The sequence below is a fragment of the Amblyomma mixtum genome, chromosome 4, assembly GCF_055824585.1.
Source record: "Amblyomma mixtum isolate Tamu chromosome 4, ASM5582458v1, whole genome shotgun sequence".
NCBI classification, from domain to species: Eukaryota; Metazoa; Arthropoda; class Arachnida; order Ixodida; family Ixodidae; genus Amblyomma; species Amblyomma mixtum.
The window spans coordinates 94,659,310-94,687,071 of NC_143015.1; the positions used below are offsets into that span (position 1 = coordinate 94,659,310).

Below are 27,762 nucleotides of genomic sequence, written 5' to 3' on the forward strand. Positions count from 1 at the left end.
AACTGCCTCAATGCAGTCCCAAATTCACTGAGAGGAATCACCTACCTGGTTAGTCAGTCTCTCTCACTCGGTTTACATCGGATGTTGCTGGGCAGGCGTCGAGGCGGCGGCTTCGTTCACGGCTCGTTGTCGTCGCTTCTCCCCTTCTTGTCGTCGTCGTTTAGCGAGCCGTTCTTCCCGTTCTTCGGGCATCTCAGCCGCACGCTTGGCCTTCCTCGCTTCTTTCTCGCGTTGTCAGCCGGCCTTGCGTCATGCTACGACTTCGGGATCCGCCGACATGCCTTCTCTTAGCCTCTGCTGATGCCGTAATGAGTACGTACGCTTGCAATTCGCCTCTTCATCTACTGCACATCTGAGAAGCGAGCGCACGCTAACGATCACGCTCACAAGTGAGCGCCGTGGAAAGAGCACGGCGCATGCGCAGTTAGACGCATAGCTGAGTGATATCACTTGCGGCGCAGTGGCGGCGGCGGCGCGCAGTGAGCACCTGTGGCTCGCGCAGATATGGCCGTGCGCCCGACCCCGCGCAATGCTCCGCGGCTAGCGTGGTGAAGCTTTCACTTCAGTAACTGTAACCCTGGCTCTAAGAATCGCTTTTTTCTGTTTCTTTCTTTTGTGGCGAGGGAGGGGGCAACTCGAACAATAGGCAAGCTAGTACTGTCCAAGGGTAATCAATAATCGCGAGTCATCGCAAATGAATAATAATGAAATTCCGCGTAAGGGTTTCCTTCGATCCACTAGGAGTGTTCTAGGATGTATTTGAACCTTATGGTCACAAGTAGCGTATTGTAATGTGTAACCAGTATGTCCATCTCTCTGCCTACATTATAAAGCACAAGCTGGAATGGGAATAGTTCGCCCAACTTCGGGACTTGCGGTTCCATGCAGAGCAGAGGTGAAACCTCTGAAAGTAAACCGCCTGCTCTAAAAAGTGTTCCTGCGATTCCTAAAATGCGCCCCGTTTATGCAGTCAGTCTTCAAGCGCAGTTACGCTCCCCTTGCCGGCGTCATTTTCGTAGCTGCTGCAAAACTAGCTGAGCTCAAAGAAAACGGCAGAGTAAGAGAAGTTTTGCACCACAAAGGGCAAACGAACATGTCATTGCTCTCGGTAGTACGATACGAACATTTGGTGATGTTTTTTTTATATTTTGCTTGCTTTTGGGGCATTCAGGTGACGTTGTGTGGTCCTGACCTCTGTATTCATTTGTTGACCGGAAGTGAGCGTTAGTTATGCAAAAGCACGCTAACAACAAGATTTCCATATCTCTATGAAAGCAAGATATCAGAAATTGGTCATTTCATTGCTTGACTAAAATGTCATTCATACATAGCCCGCTTCCTATATTTCTTCTCCCTCCTGAAGGCTTTAACTTCCATATTACAACCTTAGTGCACTTTTCCCGCTCCTATGATAACGCTTTATTTGTTCAAGTCCTACTGAGTTTGCCGTCCGCATGTCGAGGCGCCTAATCAACAGGTTCTACTTTATTTTCTTTTCCTTCCAGTGCCTAAGAGCAAAGGGTAAGTAAAATAAAAAACAATCGGCTGTTCCCTCAATAAATTACGCCATTAAAAACAGCAGTCTGCATGAAACTTTGCGGTTAATATTTTTTTTTCTGAGAATGTCTATTCCATAAATAAATTTATTATCTCTTCCATGCATGCACGGGTAGAATTGTGCAGTCAGCCTAGCGATGAAAGCGACAAACAAGTAGAATGCACAATGTTTTGCTTAATAGATGCCGCAATACATGCGGGCAGAAGTCGCACGCACTGCAGACGCGCAGTGAAAAAAAAATTAAAGGCGTCAATTGCGATTCATCACCAAGTAGAGCTGGCACCAGTGGCCGTCTGTAAGCGGAGCCGAGTCACGGATAAAATCAATGGGGCAGAATCATTCGATATACGTAAAAGGTAGCTGCCCATCGCTACGCATGCATGCACTCCTGTCCTTTGCGCTACCCTAAGTGTTGCTATTTCGGAATATGAAAATAAGTTAGGGGACATAAGACATGGGGCCTGTCTTTAAGTGATCCGAATTATTTATATCCGATTTGTTTGCTTAGGCTATTAACATGTCATTAACAGCGTATAGGTGCGAGCTATGCAGAGTGTCTCAGTGTTATTTAGATCAGGGCCAATGCGAAGATTTTCTGACTGCATTGCAAGATCATTTGGCCTTCCATAATCAAGGAGTACTATGCACGATATATGCAGCACAGTAGTAAAAACAACTTCGAAAGCAACACGACACATTAAAAAATGGGGCGTTGTTAAATACCTTTCAGCTTCAGAGAAAGTAATTGATAGACGCTGACCAAGGGACATGGTTCAGCGCTGATATGGAAGTTTTCAAAGTAAATTACAGAGGGAACTTAAGATCACCTACATGCTATGAACGTGAAAGGATTTGCTGTTTTAAATTTTTATTTCCTTATTATTTTTCTTTTTTTCTCTTCCATTCTCATCGCACTACCTGCTCATTAGTATGAAGTCGTAAGGCTTAGTAAACACTTGGATAACCTTTGTTCGCCAATAAGTAACATGGTTTTGTGCTCTAAAGATTGTGTGCTCGCCTCGCAGTTTGGATGTCCTGGGCTCCGTTCCCCGGACTTTGCGAAGAAATGTCGTTTTTTCTTCGATACCGCAGTGACGTAATCTGCGCTTTTCTCGAAACCACTGCTACTGGTCAACGCCGACGCCACGTTTCATTGCCGATGAGCCATATACTGCTATCGCGTTAAGACACCCAAGGCGGAGAAAGTGGTTTTCGCGCCTTCCTAACAGGCTTTTATTCCACTGGTGCAGGGAGAGCAGCGACAAGCCCGCCATGCTGCTGATGTGCGCGCTGCTCTCTTTCTTGGCCGCAACTACGGCCATCGCGGCTTTCATTCTGTGGGGAGGTAAGCCACTGGAGGGTCTGAACAGATTCGCACCAAGAGCCAACTGAAGAGCTGTATTTAGACAAGCGAAATTCCCCTGTACTTTTTCGAATACTGCCTGATTGAAAAAGGCACGCCAATACTGGAGTCGCCTGACACGCATCAAGTGATCTTTCACACTGTCTTTGTTTTCTTAGCCATTAAGGCGCACAAAGAGGCGCACCACAATCCTCGTCTTAATTGACAACTTGGTGAAAGCAGTGCTGGCACACCACAGTCAAACCATTACATGCCGGAGTATTACTAGGTCTTCTAACGCAAGCCATAAAAACCCTATTTTCCCGCTCACGCCTACAACGCCAGCTGCGCCGCGGTTTGCCCAGGACAGCCTTCTTCTGAATCAACTTTCAATTTAGTATTCAACTGACAATATACACGGTGTTTCCAGACTTAAAAATTGGCTTTCTGAGCTACAATAGCGCTTTTTTTTCGCATAGCATTGTCAGCGGTGTAGTTCATCAGAATGCAGCCAAGACGAGCTAACTCTAAGCAGGCTGGTTAACAATAATTGAATATTTTACTTTTTAACTATTACGGTTAGGCTATTTAACTACTCACAGGCGTGTAGCCCACAGTACGTAATATCCATATCAGTTTTATCATTTCGAATACGCGCGTACCTTCGGCGCTCTGGTCTAACAAATTCTGGCTATTTCGACGAGATGCGTGCACTGGAAAGATTGCTTTACCTCCAAGCTTGTCTAAAGTGCATGTATTTTGGCGCGATGTAGCCAAAATTCGTCGAGACACAGCGCCGAGGGTGACCACATTTTCAAAATTCTAAAAACTGATATGGATATTACTTACCGTGGGCTACACGCCTGCCAATAATTAAGGAACATAACGGTTATAGTTAAAAGCTATCTATTCAATATTATTTAACCAGCCTCCTAGTTAGCACGTCTTAGCAGTATTCCTATGTAGTTCACCGTTGTGCAATGATATGCCGAAAAATCCCACTTCTAACTCAAAAAGCCTATTTTTAAACATTGTGTAAAGTATTAGATAAACACCCTCTATAACTTGATATTGTTGTCCTCGATTCATAAAAACAGGCGCCGAACAGCCACTGATATTTCACCGCGGATTACACCTGTGACCCTTTGTTAGGCTGTATCCTTCTCATAAGGGGACTTCTTATATCTGATATACGCTGATCTCACTTATACCCAGCTTTTGTGGACATCGCCAATTAGTACCATTTGTCGACCCTAAGTACCAAGCGCCGAGTGGATCGATAAAAATGTGTTTATTTGTAATTCAGAGAGAGAGAGAGAGCTCAAAGTGCAGTCAGATGGCGGGCGAGGACGTTGCCATTAATGATCTACTCTTCCTAGGGGTTGCAAAATGTGACTTGCAAAGTGCTTCATCCTCTTGCACTAATTTGTTTGACCACCTTGAGAAATCATTGGGATCTGCAAAAGATTAAAAATCTCTGCAATTTGTAATATTCAATGCAATCCAGCTCTTCGTAGCAGCCGCGCAAAGTCGAAGCGTTTGTCACGATTATTGCAGCCTGGAATATTTTTTGTATGAAGTAACAGGCACGGGCACGACATGTAATGCGAACTCAAGATAACCGATGCCCTCTTAAAGTAAAGGATTGGTTAAAAGAGACTACAAGCGTAGCACGGGGCGGTGCACTGTTCGCGGGATGAGGGGGGGGGGGGGGGAGGGTCGGGGGGGTTATATATCAGGAAGTTTGCTTGTATAGAACAATGCAACTGCACATCGCAGGGCGAATAGTAGCTATATACGAGGCGAGCATTTCTTCTGCAGTGGGCGTAATTCGGTTTATTATGGTGATTATCATGACGATAATAAATTCACCCTTTTCCAGTTTATTTCACAGCTAGCTTTAGCACCTACAGTTCGGAGCATTGCATAGGCGCTGGGTGGAAACTTCTACGCGCGACCACGCAGCTTCCCCGGACCTTTCAACAACGACGGAGGATGACAGCACCGCGTACAGCGTGTATCCGAAGGTCGTCTACCGCGGAAGTGTACAGGTCCGCGTAGCGGCCACTGCCGGCACTGACACGACGGATGTTACGCCTTTGAAAAGTGAGTGTAACACCCAGTTATGCTAGCGTACAGTGCCTGCCACCTTTCGCTTAACGATGCGGCTCGGTTGCTCTTTGTGAAAGTCGTTCGGCAAGTCAGAACTGGGGCCCCGATCAAATGCCAGGTTTCGTGACAGCTTTACCACGGACGCGAATTAAAATGGCACCAGTATGAAGTGGGATGCAAGTGCAGGTTAAATAAACACAGTTCTTGGAGATTAACCTGCAGACCTTAACTACGACACTTATTTGTGTCTGAGCCGCCGAGGAGGCTCAGAAGGTATGGCACTCGGCTGCTGACCCGAAAGACCCGGGTGCGATTCCGGCTGCTGCGGTCGAATTTTGATGGAGGCGAAATTCTAGAGGCCCGTGTAGTGTGCGATGTCAGTTCTGGTTAAAGAAGCCCAGCAGGTCAGAATTTCCGGAGCCCTTCACTACGGCGTCCCTCACGGCCTGAGTCTCTTTGGGACGCTAAACCTCCATAAACCATAAGCCTTACTTCTCTCTGCCCTCCACCCGCCTTTAAGCTTATATTTTAGTCACAGTTCTCTTTAAGGAACCCGATATAGAAGGGCGAAATGTTTTTCGGATAGTTTCAGGCAAGTTTGGCACGGCGCTCTTTGGACATCCTGTCCTCGGCCTAATAAAATTAAACAGCATCATTAGCATTCTTGCGTTTCCTGCAATCGTTAGCACGAAGCACGCGCTTCGACTAAGTATTTGACGCGCCCGTCTGCAGACGTAGGCCCGGAAAAGCTGTTCTGCACGTACGGCCGAAGGACGACGTCAGATGCTGTGATGGCGAGCGACGGCCTTTGCGATGTCGCCTTCTACGACTCCGTCTACGCCAACAACATGAACCTCCTCTACGGTGGCGGGCCATTCGAACCAGATCTCATGACATTCATGCGGGCTGCAACCAGATACACTGAGACAACTCTGGGTGTGGCATTTGCATTTCAGTGAGTGCACCTGCATTTTTGTGAGGCGTTAGAGCATTCGAAAGTTCTCGATTTAGTATATGTGCTCCAAGAGCAACGTTTTTCATAGCATGTAGACTCATGCAATTAACTCCAGAACGTACTTTTGTTACCTTTATCCTAATTATTCTTTTCAGGACAACCTTGTTGCCGCCAATTATTTAATTATTTATGAAATTTCTTCATAAGAGGTGCCCTGATGGTTTTTTAACCGTGGAGCCTCCTTCTCTATTTTTATGTAAATGAAATAAAGTGCAGTCGTAAAAGGTCCCTATAAATGAACAAATGAGCTTCTTAGCTCAAGTTCTTTCTTTGAATCCGCTTCACCAGTAGGCCTATCTTTACAAAACATTTGTGTGGTCGCTTGTCCCACAGAGAAGAAGCAAAAGTTAATTGAACTCAACCAAACCCGTTACATTTGTTCACACTTGCTTATAAGCCATGCACCCTAGGATGATGCGCTTGGTGCTCCTCAGCACTTGTCTGTGTGTGGTAGAAAGAATGGCTTTGATGCTTTGTCTAACCTGCGTCAAACACGAAGATTATAAGGACATGTTTTACATATCGCCGCCCAAAAGAGGTTGCCTGCAATTTTGGCCTTAAGCAAGAATGCGCTTCGTTGTTCTTGCGGGACACATGACACCTTTTTGCTGGTAATGTTAGGGATCTCATGACAAGCAGTGGTATTAAAATCATCGCTGGCACTGTGCATTTCTTCGCAATTCATAATAATTACATGCTACCTGTTTCGGCTACATTGCGATGACACTGGATGTACCCGCTATACAATGAACGCAACACGTAATGTTTCCAAGAAAGCGTTTTTCCCTTTTTGCCCTCTTATTCCACCTGTGCTCCCGTTTCGCCACATCTTATCTGTGCAGGCACATGGATCGCCTAGCAAACGATCTCAGGAGAACCAATCCGGGTCCCCTCGAGGTGTTCTGGCAGGGCGCCATCTACCACACCGGAATAGTGGACACGCCCTCAGACGCGTCGAGAACTCAAATGACGACGGCCATGTACCGCCTCAGGGTACCGTTGAGTGTCGCATGGGTATCTGAGTGTCCGATAACAATTATATCGCCATATCCTGTCCAATGATCCCTCTCTGGCGTCAGTGTTGCTCACCTAATCTTCCTCATAGAGCGACACCACCCAGCAGGTATCTCTTCCACTGGAATCCACGACACGGGTGCTCTGCATGACAAGTAAAGGCCGAATCATTTATATACCTATTTATGTACGTGCACATATATACATTTCTCTACATAGGTGCATCAATAATTAACGATGCGTAGTCAGGTGCTCCCTAGAATCTGAAAACTGTGGTCAAACTCTTCCTGGCACCAGAAACAGATGCAATCCTGCTGACCGAACATTCGAGATAGAAAAATGGTCTCATGTCAATCCATCGATCACTATGAAGGCAAAATACCTGAGCTTCATTAGTCACACATGACGAGAACTGAATAATCAGCTGAATAGCAGTAGTCTTCTGCTGAATACCTTTCAAGAATTTTTAGACAGCAGTAATTAAAACTAAAATATGTTATGCGGCCATGTTATATCCCGATACTTGCTGAAAGTTTACTGCGATCAGCGTAATTTTACAAGGGTAGACGTGCAGGCTAGTTGGTGAACCACGATTCTTTAAAACAGCGCAAAAGACAGGGACACAGATAGAAATCTTTCAAGATTTCTACACCGCTGTGTGTGTCTTTTCTATCTGTGTCCCTGTTTTTTGCGCTGTTTTAAATAATCAACGCAATTTTGTCGAACAGGACTCTTGTTCTCGAAAAACGTTCTAAGCACACGGTGGAATTAAATGAGTTGCTAATAAGGACGGAGCCGGCTTCTCTCTCATTTTCTCCCTCACAGGAACTCGACCACCTTGGCCAGTCCCAGACGGCGCCAGGCATTCACCCGCTCACAGTTCTCGCAGTGCCAGCTCCCAGCAGGCAGTGGATGTACTTTTTGGACGAAGAGTTCAAGTGAGCTCAGTTCGATATGTTGCGAACACGTTATTCCAGGCGTAGCTTTTAAGCCTGAGGCCCGAGGTACAAAGGAGGAGCGTGGAGAACGCGTAGTAGAATTTGTTAGCAGCGCTCTAGAAAGAATTTTTTTCAACACCTCATATTTGTAGCGCACTTCCTGTGCCCTTCACTAGTGCGTTCATAGCTGTGTATACACTATACCTCAAAGGTGCCGCACCGTGGTGAAGCCTGCAACGTTCCTCGGCAGATACCCCCGAAACTGACGCACTTAAGATGTACCTGTGATAGACTGGTGCCGTGAACATTTCACGTAGGCCTACTGTGTTTGCTTTCAGCGCAACCAGCACGAACTAGGCGCGAAAGGTTCTTTCGTACTTTCGTAACATCACAGGCCTGGTGTCGAAGCAAGAGAAGCAGTTCGTAATTATTAACGAACGAATTATCGACAAAATAACGAACGATTTAACATAAGAATTAATGAACAACCAGGACACAGAAACAACGAGACCAAATGCTGAGGCGCAACTAGAAAAAATAGCAAATTCAGCGAAAGTCAAACGGCGGAGTACACTTCGCGAAAGTTGAAGAGAAAACAAAAACTCTAAGCTAAAAGCGCTTCAAAGGCAACTACGGATCGTTAGAGATTACTTTCGCGGGGTGTGAGACACAGAAGATATATATGGTTGCCAGTACCTCGAATCAGATCTAAAGACCACAACAGGAAAATTGACGATGTTGTTAATGGAGAGAGGTAGCGTATCGCTACCGTGTTTACGTTAACGTTTACCAGCTCGGCTAGCGACGTCTGCGAATTCGCGCCCATTTCCGGACCGCTAGCACTTTACGGAATCTATATTACCGTTCCGGAGAGGTGAAGCGTTCGCTCGTAAAAAAAACGTGCGGCGATGCTGTATTTGATCCGAACGGGCCATGAATTGGTTGGTTTTGTTTTTGGTTCTTGAGGAAAGGAAATGGCGCAGTGTCTGTCTCTCATATATCGGCGGACACGTGAACCGCGCCCTTAGGGAAGGGAGGAAGGCGGGATTGAAAGAAGAAAGAAATAGAGAAAGAGGTGCAGTAGTGGAGGTCTCCGGAATAATTTCGACCACCTGGGAATCTTTAACGTGCACTCACATTGCACAGCACACGGGCGCCTTTTGCGTTTCGTCTCCATCGAAACGCGGCTGCCGCGGTTGGGTGCGAACCCGACTGCGGTGGCCGCGTTTATAGGTGCGTGGGCTGATGCGCTGACAAAGGTGAGCGAACTTTCGCGATCCACCATTAACTGCCACCTGCAAGGGTGGCAGGGTGGGTGGGGACTTTAATGTACGTGTAAAGACAAAGAGAAATTTCTCAACTCTTATGCGGGAGAACATCCCGTTCCGGCCACCGCCATTGGGGTCCCTAACTAGGGACCTCCACCTATCGATTGTAAGGATCGGTTCCTTTAAGGCTGATCCCAACATACCAGCTGTCCCTTCCTAATAAATATTTTCACCACCACCATCCGGTTCCTCTCGCTTGCTCAAATGTCTTGCTCGAATTCTATGCCTCAGTCTATCGAAAAGCTGAAACATACGATGAGCTCAAACTTCGCATTAGGAAGTATCTTAATCAGCGGCATTTTTTTTTCGGCTACTGCGATGTATTTTTGATAACAATATTCTCAGCAGCGGTGAATATTAGAAAGCTACTCCTTCGCGATAAATAGCGGGGTGATTGTAATGCATTGTCTGCAGATCATTTTTATTCAGATATATAGCTATTCTCTAAAGATACAGATATCCAGCATAACCACGTTTAAGCCCCTCAAGAGAGACACTAAAATGTCTATGCGAAATGTCTTGACACAATATTTGCGGCAGGACTAACTAGTTGCCTTTATCTGCAGGCGACTCCAGTTTGTCCCCAACTACATAGTTGTGTACGGCCACTACCCGTTCGGCGACAACACTGTTGACAACTGCGCTGTCATGCCTCCCACGCGTTTATCGGAGGTGCCCCTGCCATCTGAGCACCGGGGGACCTACCTTTACGAACTGGTGAGTCGGCGCACCAGACCGAGGGCAAACGTAATTCTCCTTTGCATAGGATTAACATGTAAGCTCGTACCCAGTAGGCAGGAGACGAAGCAGCCTCTCTGGGCCATTTGTACGATTGGTGTATACTAATTGTTTTATTGTTGCAATCGCTATGCGGCCGATCAAAATGCTCTCTGCTCAGTAGTGTTCCGACACCAGAGTGTTTGCAACGGGGCTGCCACAATGCCACAAAGGTTGGGCTCCTACGTGCAGGAAGAATATCATGAGGCACCGCTCAATACGTGGGGCATTAAACGTTGAGGGTAAATAGACTGTCGCAATGGGCAGCTTCTTACAAGTTAACGATATGGAATTATGCGTTGGAATGTAGGCTAGAATCAAAATCATGATGTTCTTCGCCAGTACGCTGCCACTTCTATCACATCCGGTAGTGTCAAGAGTTTAATGTGAAATGTAGTGTTGACACGCTTTTTTTGGTAACTTCGGAGAAACATGAAATGGGGATGGCCTTCTCAGTTCAAAATCATGTCAAATGCTTTCTCGCGATACAAAATAATTGGTAGGGCAGGCCAGAAGGTGGACTCGTCGAATGTGTCACAGCTGGTGATTGGAGTGCGGGTGGGAAGATTGGTGATGGTTCTGAAGGGATAAGGGTTCACTTCTTGACAACAAACACGACGCGGGAACTTTTCCGAGTGCCACTCGCACTGCTGTCGCTGCAAAAGAAGTGTCAAGTCTTCTCTATGGCTGCACAACTCTAATGGCAGAAATGAAACTCTAACCACAGATAAGCATTTACCTAAGTACCTCACCACCCTTGTTTGGTCGCGAGATTCTCTTTCTCTTAAATTCATAAAATAAGCAAGACACAGGATAAGCTCTCTTCTCATAATAGGAGCTTGCGCAAGACCACGCCAAATACTGTCGGTAAGACAGATATTTGTCAATACAAATGTGTGTACAGTACCATATTGACAGTAAAGCAACGTAAGGTCACTTCATCATATTGGTAGACACATGAACCGGCTTGGGCGCGGCGCCCCATATAGCGCAAATACAGGAGCTCAGGAGAAGTGAAGGTACAAGGTGTGGCAAGAGTTCTCACGAAATACGATCCGCTTTTAGAGCCATCTATAGGGGATTTACGATAACCCCGAGCCCCTAATTGCTCGCAGTTTACAGAGAGGAGTTTTAATATGGCATATCAGAACCCTGATAAATTATAAAACGGAGGAGTATTATGCTCACACTTTAGACCAATGATAAGTTCATAGCTTTTGAAATATCAAAATATGGTAGAGAAAAGCAGACCTTGTGCGCCAGAAATCTTTTGCAACCTATATACATAACAGGTACGGTACGCGATAGGACGTGTGTTTCAGAATGGGTCGCTAAAATAATACAGCAATTTTCCAGAGCCCCTTTTGCTGTTCCTGCCACTAAATGAGGCAAACAGGAAATCAAACGTAACGAATTGCAGCTAAAATTGAGCTTGCATCACACTGTTACGAATTTGAGCTTTTGAAGCGTGCACGAAAAAAGATTGCCACAAAGCGCTCACACAAACGCAGGCCCACAAAGCGCGGAGTCGAAATTGTGTGCGCGAATTTGTTTGACCTCACCTTTACCAGGATTTGAACCACTCTGTAGCAGCATTGCCTCTGTGCCGTGGCGAAAGGCGGACAACAGAACTACGTGCCAAAATGTGATTTTCTTGCTATCTTGAACACCCAGTTTTTAGGAGTTTTTCAAGTGCTCGCTGAAACAATTGGTATAGCGTTCATTGTAGTTTCCGCACCAAAAGGTATTACAGCGCTGAGGCATGTGTTTTGCTGGCCACAATTTTATTGGACCGTGGTTATCGCCCCATTGAACAGAAGCAAAACAATCTTCCACCATCTCTAAACCCAAACCTCCGTGCAGTTAATGCTCAATTCCAAGGAAGCGTCAGTTTACTAAAAAGGGCGCGCTTCGGACAGCGTAAACTATAATATATTTTGACAAATACCACGGAAAGCAAAAATAAATTCTTGCAGCAATACATCAGTACAGTTTTTCTCAGAACTGATGCCGTTGTGAGATACACCTGTAATCAAGGTTCAAACGCGAGATTTCGCTTCAGATTGTTTGATGCAATATCCGATGCCAAAATGATATTGAAATTTCTGGTTTTTTCTATACACCATACAGTTCCTAAAATATGAGGCAACAGATTTAATTTTATTCAGTCTCATGAAACGGTTTGGTCTGTTGCCAATCCGTATATTTAGCGCTGTAATTTTTTTATAACATAATGCTCTCGTCCCTCTAACTATGCCGATAAATCCATCTGTGCACTACGCCCATTTTTTTAATTTACTGGCCCGATACGCTGCAAGTTCTAGTACCACTCCTGAGATGTAATCTCCTGAGCATCTTCTGTCACCCAGACGGCTGGCCCACAAGCTCTCCGAGAGCTGGAGAGGCAGCAGGTGCCGACCCATGCGCTGCTTTCTGTTACCATGAAGGGGCGCTGGACGACAACCTCTCCGGGTCAGCCACTGGATTTCTTTTCCCGGTGTGAGCTCAACCCCGCAGCAACGTCTTTCGGCAGCTACGCCGAGGTTAGTAGGCGCAACCGCACGATCTGCAGCTCTAGTATCTGGTGTAGATATCGTAAGAAGATGCCGACGTTCCTGCGGATTGTACGTCCTTTTAAAGTTTCCGCATGTGTGAACGATTGTAGATTCAGGGATGCGAGGGTAAGATGTACTGTTGGAGACAAAAGTGATATACTCCACGGGGCGGCACTGGGAGCAACAGAAAACTGCGTTACAACGCCATTTACAGGCGGCATCTGGGATCGAGACAGCCAACGCGTCACGTTTATTATCAGCAGGCATGCCGCTTGGCTGGTTTCAATGATTCGTGCTTTAGCTCGAAAAAATGCCGCAGTTGTCCGTTGCTCCGGCTCCCGCCGCGTGGAGCATACCACTTTTGTCCCCTATAGTGCATGCATATGGTCACGTAAGATAGGACGACATGTGACTGACAAGCAGAATGTGGCACGTAGCCAAACACTTGAATGTCATCATTTTCATGCTCCATCCGAGGCGGATCAATAGGTTGGAGTAAACCAGCGAGCTTTAGAGGGGCGCCTCAAGACGTTGGCACTAGCGGCCGCCTCTGACGTAACGTTGGACGGCGTGAGAAAGATTGGGCCAATAATAAGCCGGGCGCACGCGTGCAAGAGTGCGGGCAAAGCCCAAGTGGCCTTAGGTGGGCTCATCGTGACAAGCAAGAAGAATATCGGCGAGGAGGTCTGCCGGAACGACTAGGAGGTGCGCTCGGTCAACAGTGCTGGAGTTTTCCTTAAACAAAATGCCGTTCTGGAGGCTGCAGGCCAACAGCTTCCTAGAAAATTGTCGAGGTATGTCAGAAGCCCGGCCCTCCAGATAATCAATGATAGGTCGCAGGTCTGGGTCAGCTCGCTGTTGGGTCATTACGTCTAAGTCGCTGACAACTCCAAGAATACCATGTTAATTCTCCATGCTCTCATCGGCTGACCCCACGGGTGCGCGAGAGAGTGCGTCAGCGCCTTCGTGCGTCAGGCCTCATTTATACTCAATAGTGTAGTCGAATTCTTGGAGGCGGAGGTTCCGTCAGGCTAGGCGCCCCAATGGTCCCTTTCATGCGCCAACTGAGAATATGAGGTGGCAATATATACATTCGATGCTTCCAGCCTATTAGCGATTAGCGCAGATAGTGTATGTAAACAAAACTGAGCAGCAAAAAGAAAGAAGTTTGTCGGATGAAAAAGAAAAATGACTAAAAGATGTCACACTCAAGACATTAGCGCTTTCATAAACAAAGGCAAAAACTACGTCACACTTAAGTAAAAAGCATCGCGTTAATTGTGCGGCAATCTCTCTGGAAAGTGGAAAGCCGAATTACTTTAAAGAACTGGGCCGTTAATTTGACTGCTCCTGCAGTGCCAATAAAGCTGTTTTCTCCTCCCCTCCCTCAAAACCAAGACTGCATTGCAGCAAACGTCATGATATTAACAAATAGCAGATGTAAGGCATGTGATGGCAGCTGTGCTTCACGGCCCCTTGGACAAGGTGATGTTTCGCCCGCAAAGCTTTTTTTAAAGAATACTAATTAAAAACGCTTGGTGCAAGTTGAAACGCCGTTCGCGCAGCTGTACCACCGCTACCACTGCTTATTTCAAGCTTCAAATGTTTTTCTTCCAGGTGTGCAAGGACCGAAATTACGAGTCCAACCTAAGGTACAAACCTCAGCACTACGCCATGCTGACTTACGAAAGCACAAACCGGTCTGTGTTCGCCTACGACAACGAAGGTGGACTGGCTGCCAAAGTATGTAGCTGCCGACACATCCTCCTTAAGATTCAGTTAGCTTCTGTGCGAAGACATTGTGCACAGTTGAGATTGTTTATGGCACGCCTGCACCATCAGTCCGAAATGAAATGGAGAATTGTACAGATTTTAGGTTGCACTCCTTCGAAACCGTCTTGAAACTCATGTTGTAACATCATTCGTGTAGCGCCGTTCTTAATACTTCCTGGTGAAAGCGCTCGCTTGCTCTCCCGTAGCCTAACTCAGACTCACTCCCTCACTCACTCATTCAGCGGAAATATTTCCAGGGAGGCGAAGCCAATTCCTGTTGTAGAGCTTTTCTAAATTTGTACACTCTTTGCCCTACTGTATAGACGTTTGCGGAGGCATTACAAAGCTGCCTCTAACAGGGTTCTACTCAAATTATAAATGACACAATATTTGTAGAATCTTGTATTCATTACATTGAATAAAATTCACTATTTGAGTTTGATGTTCAAGACAGAACTCTTCCATACCTATTCCAGTGTTACCGATACCATAGTGGATACAAGCCAGATATTGTGTAAATACTCTTTCGTTGATAACCAGTGTAAAGCAGATGTTCCTGGAAATGCTTGAGTCCTTCTTTTTTAATAGAAACCGAAGTCCGAGCGAAATCATCGGGAATGTCTTGCACTACATGTAAATTCATTTTTCCGACGGCACCGGCTCGGGCTTTTAAAATAGACGAGACATAATAACGCTGCGTTTACTTTACACTACAATTTATTTTGGCTGGCTAGTTCTTCTTTTGCTTTCTTATTCGCCTCACATTATGGAAACCTGTACATCATATCAATGCAATAAAATGTGTAATGCATATGTGAGTCTGGGCGGAAATTTCGAGGTTATATTGCGAGAATTAGGAATTAAATAAATGAGCTTGCTCTAACCGACAATTTCAGACTTTTTCCGTCAGAATAGTAGCCACTAGAAAAAAGCATAATCGCAAACAGGATTCGAACAACCGCCGGGTCTAAGTCGTCGACGGAAGGCTTTCACCAGTTTTGTATCAGCGCAGCCTCTTGCCCGGTGTTTCTAATCTACAGCTTCTCGCGATAAATGTTGTAAATAGTCGTCTTCCTCTTCTTCCCTTCGTCTGGTAAAATTTGTAAATTTTGGGGGGGGGGACAAGGAAATGCCGCAGTATGTCTCACCAATCTCGGCGGACACCTGAACCGCGCCGTAAGGGAAGGGAGGAAGGTGGGAGTAAACGAAGAGAGAGAGAGAAAGAGGTGCCGTAGTGGAAGTGGAGGTCTCCGGAGTGATTTCGACCACCTGGGGATCCTTAACGTGCACTGACATCGCATAGCACAAGGGCGCCTTTCGCGTTCTGCCACCATCGAAACGCGGCCGCTCCCAAGCACCTGAAGAGAGTTCATAAGCCACCGTCTCCCTCCAGTCCAGTCAGTTGTGCCAAACTTGAAATCCTCTACGCGTGGCCAGGGGCGGGTTTTCGTAACCGCCCAAGATGGTTACAGGGCGGCCTCGGTGGCCAAACAGTTTTCTATAGCGGACGAAGAGCGAACAGACTCTGTTGCGCGTCAATGTCGAAAGCAACGGGAAACACTGAGCGCACAGCCCATACCAAAAGGAAAAGCGGCTGAGTGCGGCGGCACGTAAATCAAAAGTGGTGTTGTATGCCCAGCACTGTTTACAATTAAGGAAAGCCGGTCATGGCGGAGGCTCCTCAAGCAAGGAACGGCAGCATCGCTCAACATAGTACGAAGATCTTCGGCGGGCGGTGAAAGAGGCTTGTTGAAAAGCGAAATGCCCTTGACTATGGCACTGAGGTTGCCACTATCGAGGCCTGTTCTAGTACGTGATATACCTACTCAGCGGTGCATTCTATGCTTACACTCACTACGGACATCGAGATAGACTAACAGTTTTGTGTAGTTTGTCAATATGGCTGCTCTACATCACCTCCAGAGAGCCTTTACAGGCTCTGTAAAGGTTCTGGCCGAGGATGTTTTGCCAAGTACACATTTTGTTAGCTCAGCAGAGAAATTCTTCCATGTAAATCTCGATAGGATATTTCATCACGCGCCCCCACGGAGCAACTGCATTGCGCGCTACTCCATCGTATCTTATTCCAATTTTCAAAAATTAAATCTTCTCTACGTAAAGAAAATTTCACTTTGGAATCTGACTTACGGAAATGCGAATAACATTTTCGTTTCCCTTGTTGTCTAAATGCAGCTGTGCAAGGTGAAGAACCTTGAACGGGATGTAATATTCGGCATCGCTGCCTACGACGTTGACTACGACGACTACGCCAACGAGTGTCGGGCGATAAACAAGTTTGGAGAAAACAGCCGCTTGAAGGCGCTGAGAAAAATCGTGGACTACTACAAAAGTCAGGGCAGCCAGATGTTCAACGAGACATCATGCAAGCATGCTGCTTCCCCTGGCTATTCGGGGCCTTCTCCTAATTAAAAGGACACTCGATGAGAGAAGACAGTAAGCAGCAGCGGCGTGAACCTGACATCTGACAAGAGCGGCGTGCTTTGCTATATTGCCGCTATGGAAATAAAAAACAGAATTACGGAATTCTTCTTTCAATAGAATTAGCACGCACACATGACATGTCCTGCATTCTTGAGCAAAAATGTTGAATATTGGAACGCACTAAGGTACTGTTAAATGAATATTGAACGTAATAGTCCATTCTTTGGATACCTGGCAACATATTTCTATTAAATTTTTCCTGTGGCTTGCATCGAGGCTGTTACCACTGCAGTAAAAACCAATAGGAAATGGTTTTAACGATAGCAAAAGCGTTAATAGAAACAAAACAAGCCTTTCGACGACAGATCTGCGTTTGTAATTACTGTTTTTCGGCGATCTCATAATTCACAAAAAGGTTCATAACCTCTTTTCTGTTGGGAAATTAGCGCTGGCTTAGCTCAGCTATGCCAGGATATACGCATCGAAAGCTAGCCCAACGACGAGGTAAGCGGTGTGACGTCATACCACACGGCGGCGGCTCAGCGGCGAGGCGCGCGGTGTGACGTCATGCCAGATGGCGCGGCGAGCGTGCTGCGTCCGCAAGCTGCGGCGGTTGATAACGTCTCAAGGTCTGTCTGTGCCTCCTCGGAGCACCGCCACAGCGAAATCGCAAGTTCGTGGGGAATGTAGCTTTCGCTACAAAATTCTTTTGTCTAGAATTACTGGGTGTATATCTCTGTCCTTCCTACTCAATTCTTTTACCAACACATGCGATGTTTGGGAGTATTCCATTACAAAAATCAATTGATGGTAGTCTGTGGTGTAGACAGTTTTCGTCCAAAATTTTATATCAGTATGCGAAACACATTGCTACTCAAGCCGAAATATTTTATTTCTGCAAGCACAGCGGCCTGAAGTCGCTCCGCAAAATCGCCGACTGTTGCAAAAGTCTGACCAGCGATATTTTCAACGAGACGTCGTGAACGAAGGTCTTGACCCGAGGCCGCGATGCTGGCCTTTTCGGACCAAAACTTTACAAAGAGCTCCGCACGAGACTTCGCGATCCCCTAATAATGGACCAACCATGGTGCACTAAAAAAGTTGTGATAGTATGAACTGAATGCGTAGCATTTCTGGGTGCACTCCTCTATTAGAGTGTTGCGGACTGCACACCCTCTGTGTGTCTCATCTGTGCCCTACCAGCAAAACAGCACTCTTGGTTTTCGATATGGTGCGCTATCGGCAACACATTTGGCTCAGAGGAACCTTTGTCCAAGTATCCCCTTAAAATTAGTGCACAGGATAAAATAACCTTCTGTACATGTTTCTTTTACTTCATAAAAGCAGGTCGCAGTTTATATAATGCTTCTATATTTTAGATGTGATGGTGGGAAAATTCTGGCAAATAATTGTTGGAGATCCTAAAAGTTCCTTGTTTTTTTTTAGAAAAAGGACAGATTTCTCTATGAATAACCACGCCTTTCTCAGAAATAGTGTTCTTTCGCCCAATAAAATTTTTTAAAACGCTAACTATTTTGTTTACTTCTTTGAAACGAAAGAATAAGCCCGCTTTGTGGACGCGAAGCCACTCAGTTTATGGTAAAGTGATGCCCAGGCAAGTTGCAAAAACTGCCATGTTCGCAGGAATCATCGCGTGCTGTCCCCGCAAACCAGTACGGCGGCTTTCCGCCGCTACATACAACAGGTATTCGTGGTGTCTTCAGTGCTTGGGCAGCCATCCAGTGCAAGAGTGAATGAGCGGCTTGCGGTCAGAACTACTATGAACGAGGCTACCTCTATACCTCTGTTCAGCGATGACTGTCTACAAAAGTTCGTCCTGGTTGTATTTCGCATATGTCAACGCGCCGCCAAAATTTTACATAGATGCGAGTACCGGGATCGCCCGAACACACGTGTCGTCATCTGGGCCTCAGCACGTGCGGGACTAGAGGTAAACGAGGCTGCAGACGCCTCAGCCTGCGCACTCAACTACCGGGCATCGCCTTGACACTCACTCGCCGCCTGAGGTCTCAGAACCTCATCCGGCTATCAGCTACAAACAAATTATTTACTTTTATAAACACAGCATAGCCGCTTTCACCCCCTGCGAAAGGGCTAAACAAAAGCGAGGAGCGTCGGCTCCTTCGCTTGTAAAACAACAGAGAACTGTGCCCGGCAGGGCTGCAATATTTTAATTCGGCTTTTAACGGGGAGTACCCGTATTGTGGATGCACGTTCTCAGATGTGTACCACAAGGAGGGGGGGGGGGAGGGGGCATGCCCCTCAACCCCCCCCCCCCGCCTTTACTCTCATTTCCTCTCACCTACACGAGAGAGCTGGGAGGATTACCCGCTCGGCTGTTCTGCGTTAGAGAGCCAGAGAGCCCTCAACGCTAGGGCCTGAGCTGCCGCGGAAGCCACAGGCGTCCACAGAATTCCACAGGGTGGTCCACATGGGTCCATACGAAGCCACAAAATGTGTAAGGGGCTCACCCTTAAGGCCAGTCCGCACTCTCTCCTGTAAATAGCCCAAATAAAAGTTTTCCACCTCCTACAAAAGTTCGTCGTCCGCAGGGTCTAGATACTGGCAAGAGCCTGACTGATTCGAGGAGGCCTTTTTCATTTTCCCGTCATCGAAACGCAGCCACTGCGAACTTGTTCGAATCTTGGCACTACCGATTTTAGCAATGACCAGTGAGAATTAAAATTTGCGGACGCGGAATGTTGTTGTTCAAAACATTTATTGAGAAAAGTAAAAGAAAGTAAGAAAATGAAAGGTTACAGAACAGGTGGTGTCCTCATTTCAGGACCCCAGTGGCTATCGCTGCCGCCCGGGCTTGTTTGATCAGCTGTTGCTGAATGGCAAGGTCCGAGGTGAGCAGAGTGGCCTCCCACAGCTCCATTGTTCTAGGGAATTTTAGTTCCAATGGTTTTGGCCCAACGCACCCACTTGTAATGGTATGTTGTGGGATGTTCTTCGCACCACGGGCAGGACCCTTCGTAACGGCCCGGGAAAATAATGTGGTACTTATATGGATTAGGAAAGGTGTCGGTCTGGAGTTGCCTCCATTCGCGCGCCTCCTGAGCATTTAGGCTTTTATGCGGTGGGGGGTATTGCTGGCGAAGCGTTCTAAAGCATTGGAGCCGTGCACTGTAGGCAGTGGGGATTTCGGGGGTGGTGGTGTCCTGGTCGGGGGTATCTGTCGCTCGGTTGGTGTGCGCTCGAGCTGACAGGTCCGCGGCCTCGTTTCCCTCGAGCCCCGAGTGCCCCGGAGCCCATGTGATTTCGTGTCGGAGTTCAGAATTGTGTACAGGGAAGTCGTTGCAAATATGGTCAACTTTTTGGGGATTCTTCCTGCGAGAAGAAGTCGACATGCCACCTGGGAGTCCGACACAATCTTCACTTCTTTGCCGTGCGTATCTCCGTACTGGACGGCGAGCGCTATCGCGGCTGTTTCAGCTTCGGTGACCGTGCAGTGCCTCAGGGAAACGCTGGCCACTTCTTGAAATGTCGAGTCCACCACCACTGCCGTGGCGCGCGTGACGTCTCTGTGTAGGGCGGCGTCTACGTATAGCGTATTGAAGCTGCGGGCGACTGTGCGCTTTAAGTAGTCTATCCGAGCGTTGCGTCGGCCCTCGTTGTGCGAGCGTGACATGTTCTTGGGTAGTGGATTGACGTAGACTCTATTGCGGTACTAGGGTGAAAGGTTTTCCGTCGACTCGATGACTTGGAGATCGGCCGGGAAGCCGATTCTAATGAGTATCTGCCTGCCGGTTTCCGTGCGAAGGAGTCGCTCTCGCTGTGCGAGGAGGAGAGACTCTCTGATTTCGTCGAAGGTGTTGTGAAGTCCCAGTGCTTCGAGTTTGGTGTTGGTCGTATACGGGGGTAGCCCGAGGGCGTGTTTGTATGCCGTGCGGATCAGCGCGTCCGCCTTCTTGAAGTCTTGTCTGAGAAGAGCGTGATACGGAAGACCGTAAGAGATGCGGCTGAGGACAAGCGCCTGCACCAGTCATATTGTGTCTTCTTCTCGCATGCCCTTTCTGTTCCTGGCCACCCGACGTATCATTCGGGCGATTTGCTGGGTGGCGTGGGACAGTAGCTTGAAGGTGTGTGTGGCTTTGCGGTCGCTTTGTATCCAGAGACCGAGTATGCGGACTAGAGAAGTTTCCTTAACCTGTGTACCATGAAGTAGGACGTTGATGGAGTGTCTTGGGATTTGTACGCAAACCCTTTGACTCTGATTATTTCTGATTTTTCAGGAGCACATCGCAGGCCGCGGCATATCGCTTCAATTTCGACGCATGTCGCCGCCACTTGTAGCGCTTGTTCCTTGTCCGCCAAAGAGCCTTTCGTGGTCCAGATGGTGATATCGTCCGCGTACATTGTGAATCCAATGTCGGGAACTTCTTGCAGGGCCTTCGCCACTCCAATCATGGCGACGTTAAATAGGATAGGGGAGATGATGGATCCCTGAGGCGTGCCCTTGTTGGGCATGCTTTTGATGTCGTAGCGCGTTTCGCCTATGCCAATGGTGGCCGTGCGGTTCGAGAGGAAATTCTTGATGTATTGGAATTCCCGTTCACCACAGTGGAGGTTATTCAGTTCGTTCAGGATAGCGTCATGCGAGACGTTGTCGAAAGCTCCCTTGAGATCGAGAGCCATGACGACGTGTTCGGATTCTCTCGGAATGCCGACAAGGACCTCATTATGCCGAAGGAGGAAGGCGTCTTGAGTAGAGAAACCCGCCCGGAATGCCAGCATCGATGGGTGGAAAAGATTGTTTTCTTCTAAGTAGTTTTGGAGTCTTTTTTGCACTACTCGTTCGTACAGCTTGCCGAGGCACGATGTAAGCGAGATGGGTCGGAGGGCTTCAATTGTAGGTTGTTTCCCCGGTTTGGGGATTACGATCACCTCCGCATGTTTCCATTCATCCGGGATGACGTTCTTCTCCCAGAGCGAATCATTGATGTATTTTGTCAGGTCTCGAATTCTAGCGTTGCTGAGGTTCCGGATCATTGCGTTGTTGATCCGGTCCGCTCCCGCCGCTGTATTCCGGATGCACGAACGGGCCGCAGCGTAGACTTCCGCCGTTGTGATGGGAGCGTCTAGGGCCGAATTGAGATTTCCTCGGTACTCGACCGTGCTCGGTGGTGTCGGCGTTGTGCCGACGTATCTGTTTTCCAAGGCTCGGAGCAGCGCTGCATCATCTCCCGGAAACAGATGAGCAATGCGCTTTAACGTGCGAGTTGATTCAGTCTTGGACTTCGTGGGATCGATTAGGTTACACAAAATCGTCCAAGTACGCGACGTTCCCAGCGTGCCTCTCAGCGACTCACAGAACTGTTGCCAATTCCTTTGAGATAGCTGTACGGCATACGTTTGGGCCTCCTCCGTGAGGGTAGCAATACGTTTCTTCAGGGGACGATTCAGGCGTTGGCGCTTCCACCGTCGCACTAGTTTGGTTCGTTGCTGCCATAGCTTGAGCAGGTGCCGATCGATTTCCGGCGATTCCGGCGTACGCTGTACTATCTCGGTGGCGGAAGCGTGCGCCTGTCTTATGGCATCGCACCAATCCGAGAGCGACTCGATGGCGCCTTCTGAAATTTGTGACTCTCTGAATTTAGTCCAGTCGGTTAGCCGTGCCGGGCCAAGGTTTCTGCGAATTTTCGTCGATGTGAGCGAGGTGCTGAGGATGCAGTGATCACTTCCTAGTGTTTCTCCGAGATTCGTCCACGTTACATGGGTGACATTTTTGACGAGGGTCAGGTCCGGACAAGTGTCTCTCGTGACGCTGTTTCCCTCTCTCGTCGGATAGTCTGGGTCGGTGAGGATTTCGAGGCCGAGTATTGTTATCGCCCTAGCCACCGAGGCTCCTCTTGCCGAGTTGATGCGGTATCCCCAGTCTCAGTGCGGGGCGTTAAAATCGCCGACTACGACAAGTTGGTTGTTTTGCGCCTTTTGCACTGCCACCGTTAAGAAATCTGTGAAGTCAGCTCTCGCTGGGGTCGGTGCTTTGTACATATTCACGACGAATGTGCTTTTTCGGCCACGCTTATTTGGCACTATTTCGACCGCTAAGTGCTCTGCATCCGGCACAGATAACGTGTGTTCGACAACGGTCACATCCTTTGCAACCAGCGTTGCAACCGTCGGCATGAGGGGGTGAACGACCGTGTAGTATCCCGGCACGCAGGGGGCTCTGTCAGCCTTGACCTCTTGCAGGCATATCAAATCGGGTCTGATAGGAGCTTTAGCAATGAATTGCTTGAGGAGACCTAACTTTCGTCGCAACCCCCTGCAGTTCCATTGCCAAATTTCGACGTGTTCGGTGGGTGGCTGTCTAGGGTGTGGGGCCATATTGGTGGACCTGCGGGGCAATGAAAACGCCTGCCTCACTGCTGGTCGATTGTGCACGACTCCGATTTCGGGTGGGGCCCGAGTCGCTCGAGGCGGTACGCTTTCGCTGCGTAGACCGGAGGGACTGCATATCTGCCGCGTTTTGCGTTTGTATCCTGAGAATGTGTTCAATCTGCGCTTCTATACGAGAAAGGCGCCGTTCGATTTTTGTCTCAAGGAGGTGCGTGAGCTGTGAGGTTACCTCGGATTGAATTGTTTGGTCAAGACGCTGCGCAAATTGGGAGAGCTGCTCCTGTGTGACGTACGTCGGATTAGGGGCTGGGGATTCTTTTCGCGCAAGGAGGCGATCTAGTTTCACGTGGATATCCACTATAAGCTTTTCATGTGTTGCTAGGCGGGTTTCCTGGGTCGCGATTTGGGCCTGTAGTTTAGCAGTTCGGGAGTCAGTGAACGAGGGAGGAGGGGAGGCCGTAACCTTCTCAGCCCAGCTCACCTGTTTCGTTGTCGGCGGCGGTGACGGCTTGTTTTTCCTCGGACTTGAATTCGAAGGTAATCGTGACAGATTCGCGTCGAGCCTGTCAACACTACCTGGCTGGCGAGATTTCACCTTTAGCCTACAGTATATTCAAGCGCGCAGTGAGGGAATCGGACCCTTCGCCCAAACGCATAGTTTGGACTCCGGGCCATCAGGGCGTTAGAGGTAATGAGGCTGCGGACGCGGCTGCCCGAGCGCTTGCCTACCGGGTACCTCATCCAGGCTCTCCCGGCTCGGAGATTGTGCAAACGCTTCTGCGGTTCAGAGAAATTCTGGACTATTGCGAACGCCATCGGCTTTTCCCGGTCCCGGCCAAGGGCCTAAGTAAAGCTGATGAGCGAACTCTGAGGCGCTCGCAGACCAACACTCTGTTGTGTCCTGCAATAGTGAAACATTTCGACCCCAAAATTGATGGGCGCTCCCCTCACTGTGGGGAGGTATCCGATACCTTCCACATGGTTTGGGCCTGTCAAAAGAATCCTTCCCTTCCCCCCAGTCCTTCCCCTTCCCGAGAGGCATGGGAGGCAGCCCTGCTCAACTGTTCGGGGCTGGAGTCTCAAAGGGCTCTAGTCCAACGGGCGCGAGTAGCGGCCTTGACCATCGGGGTCCCGGACTAAGGACTCCGCCTATGTAAAGGGCCATTTTTGGTGCGCAAACTCTCCTTTTGTTTATTAAAAAGTTTTCACCACCACCCGCCTGCTGGCGTGGCTGGTCATGGTCTCGTCGTCTGAGGAGAACCAGCGGCCTTTGTGGATTCCCGGCACCCCGTCCTTGCGGGACTTCCGGCCCTGGCCTGGGTTGACTGTCTTGGAGGAGACGGGAGGTTGGCGCACGGCTTTCAGGCGTCGCGGGCATCCTCTCGCGTAGGTTTCGTGCTGGTCCCCGCAGAGGCAGCATTTGGGTTGGCATTTGTGGCTCGCAGGTGGGTCGCTGGCTTCGCAGAGACGACACACCTTGGTTGTGGGGTTGGGGCATACGTCGGGTCGGTGGCCCGGCTGCATGCACGCCGAGCAGAACTGCCGCGCCGGTCGATACGGATGGCACAAAAACTCCGCTCCTCCTTGGTAGACCGTTCCAGGCAGACATGGTCCCGAGATAGCGAGAAGAGCTGTTGTGGAGGAACCGAGGATCCACGCGTGTAGGATTTCGATCTTTGTGTCTCTCACCCACAGAGATGCCATGAGTGATTCTTGGGTTTCGGTGGACCGGAGTCCGTGGATGATTCCTCTGAGTGTGCTTGTGGGGAGCGGGGTATACGCCCGTACGGGGTGGACTTTGCCGTCCAACTTGAGTCCTTCGAGGTTACTAAACTCGGCCGCCGAGTTTTCGCACGGCGTGCTGATGACGATGATATTTGAGCCTGGGTGAAGGCGAACAATGTACCTTTCCCTGGATCCGTTGTGGGTGTCGACATGAGCGAACCCCGGCTTCTGAGAGTACGGGTGTCGGTCTTTTGCGGAGGTTGAGGCCTGCGGTCGGGCGAACCACGATCTTGATGTCATCTTTGGGTAGAGGCGGCAGACGAGGTCGACGTGGACCTGGGCGGCACCTTTGATCGTTGTGGGGAGTACCTTGAGGAGCACTCACGTTGGATTCCGTGTTCTTGCTGGTGGTTGCAGCCAAAATTCTAGCTTCCCTCCGGAGCTTCTTCGCCCGGCTTCTTTTAATGTAGAACTCCCATCCTGACCCTTTGCCGGGGAGGGGAGGGGGATCGTCAGCGCCGGACGTTGATGTGAGGGGGGTAGACTCTTGCGAAAAATCCTCGTCCTTCGACTCCATATCGGAGTCTCGCTCGATGTTGAAATCCTGGGGTGGTCCCAGGTCCGTAGAAGTCGATGGGTCCGTAGACGGGCCCGCCATAGCGGGCTGCCTGGCGTTAGGGATAGCGGGAGTACGGCGCGGCTCCGTCAGAGCGAAGCCACGTGGCGTGGGCCACGAAGGGATGAAAGGTCACCGGCGGCCGAGAGCGCGACCGGTTTCGTCGGGTCAGGCAACTCGCAGCCTGTCGGAGTTGGGCGGGGAGCCCTTTCAGCGTACGTCTGCCCGGACGCTGAAGCTTAGCCTTTGAGTGGAACGCCACAGCATATTAAAGGGCTGCGAGGGTCCACAGAACGCCATAGCCCGTTCGGTACGACGCCTTTTCCGTTGAACAAATCGGAAAATGGTTTTCTCAAGAAACGTTATGAGGCAGTAACAGACTCACTTATTTCGGTGGGCATCCGAGGAGGACGAGGAGGATAAACTTTATTTCCGCCAATAAAAGTAGCAGATTGTGTGGGGGGTATAGCCTCATCAAGTGGCCATGAGCCCGTGGCGTTCGGAGACTTCTAGGGCTTCCAGGGCTCTTGTCACAACCCGGATATGTGTGTCCGAGTCGCAACTAAGCAATTCGGCCTCCCACTGGTGTGCATTCGAGAGCTGAAAACCTCAAGGATGGGTGCCCTGAGGACAAGCACAGAGTATGTGCAACAGAGTGGCATGCTGGCCACTTAGTTGACAGGAAGGCGAGTAGATCTCAGGGTATATGCGGGAATATATGGCAGGGTTGATGAAGGTGTTCGTTTGGAGTTGCCTCCACACAACCTCTTGGGGTTTGCTGAGAGAACTATGCGCGAGGGGACATAGAAGTCAACCTAAGCGGTAGTGCATGGTTGTGTCTTGAAATGTAACCATACGATCTCTCGCCGTCCGCAGAACCTCGCTCACATTTTTACGCAGCCCCCATTATAGGTCGTCCATTCCCCCAATTATAGGCCGCCAGTTCAGATTCCTGCCCCGAACTAGGCTATAACTAGATATGCTGCACGAAGCGCTGGATCGTATGACGCTATCCACCCACCCTGGTGGCTCAGTGGTTAAGGCGCTCGTCTACCGAGCACGAGTACCCGGGTTCGAACCCAACTGCGGCGGCCGCGTTTCGATGGAGGCTGAACGCAAAAGGCGCCCGTGTGCTGTGCGATGCCAACGCATATTAAAGATCCCCAGGTGGTCAAAATTATTTCGGAGACCTCCTCTACGCCACCTCTTCTCTCTCTTCTTTCACTGCCGCCTTCCTCTCTTCCCTTACGGCGAGGTTCAGCTTTGCACCGAAATAACGCCGACAGATACTGCGCCATTTCCTTTTCTGAAAACAAAATTATTATTATGACACCATCCGAAACATTCTGCGGCATATTTTAGGCAGCCGCCGATTATTTCCGACAAGCGGTGCCGACTACTAGCACTACGCCGACGGCTTTTCGAGGGAACAAGCTCTATACATCTCATGGCAGACACCGTTGTCCGAGGGTTCACGAACCGGAGGGCGGGTTTGCCGGTCGAACCCTTCAGCACGCCAGAATCTTACGGGGAGGCAATGAAGGCGTTGTTGGGAGCGCGCAAGAAGTACTCGGCTCCGGCGGATATCCTCGACAGAGAGCAGGCCACCACGCTCAGACGACTACAAACAGACACCTACCCAAGCAGAGCCATGTATCACAAAATGTGGCCGAACAGATACGCGAAAGAGTGCGTGTGGTGTGGGGGCTACGCCACAACGTACCACGCCACCTGGGGCTGCGAAAAAAGCCCTTTACTACCAAAGGTAAATAGCCCTAGTCTAGAGCAGTGGGAGGCCCTCCTGGCTGACTCCGACCCGAGCACACAGCTTATGCTGGTGACGAGGGCCAAGGCAGCGGCGGAGGCCAACGGGATCCTGGACTAGGGAATACCGACCACTGAAGCTCCACATCTATCTATCCCCATCCCCCTACTCCCTAACTCTTCCTTTAAAAAAAAAAGAAAATAAATGTTTTCACTACTACTACTACTATACATTGTCACTAGGGGTGTGCGAATATCGAATTCTTCGAATACGAATCGAATACGAATACTTGGCTCCGAATATCGAATCGAATATCGAATAATCAAGGACAAACGCATTTAACTACTACAAAACATTTATTTGAGCCCCCAAGAACATCACAGTTCAACTAACGATGATTAAATGAACACAAAAGGTGTGTGTGGCTGCACAA

At 48.9% G+C, this 27,762-nt stretch overlaps 2 protein-coding genes across 8 annotated transcripts in view; both read left to right on the forward strand.

Annotated features, from left to right (window-relative positions):
• Positions 1 to 27,762, forward strand: part of LOC149347461 (uncharacterized) — a 283,383-nt gene that overhangs the window by 138,867 nt on the left and 116,754 nt on the right. The gene's annotated exons all lie outside the window — the stretch shown is intronic.
• On the forward strand, positions 5,759 to 16,842 carry LOC149347467 (uncharacterized). Its single transcript, XM_089586028.1, has 7 exons — positions 5,759 to 5,967; positions 6,870 to 7,020; positions 7,867 to 7,979; positions 9,874 to 10,024; positions 12,454 to 12,627; positions 14,257 to 14,382; positions 16,606 to 16,842. The coding sequence occupies exons 1-7, from the start codon at positions 5,804 to 5,806 to the stop codon at positions 16,840 to 16,842; spliced, it is 1,116 nt and encodes a 371-aa protein (XP_089442154.1). The 5' UTR covers positions 5,759 to 5,803.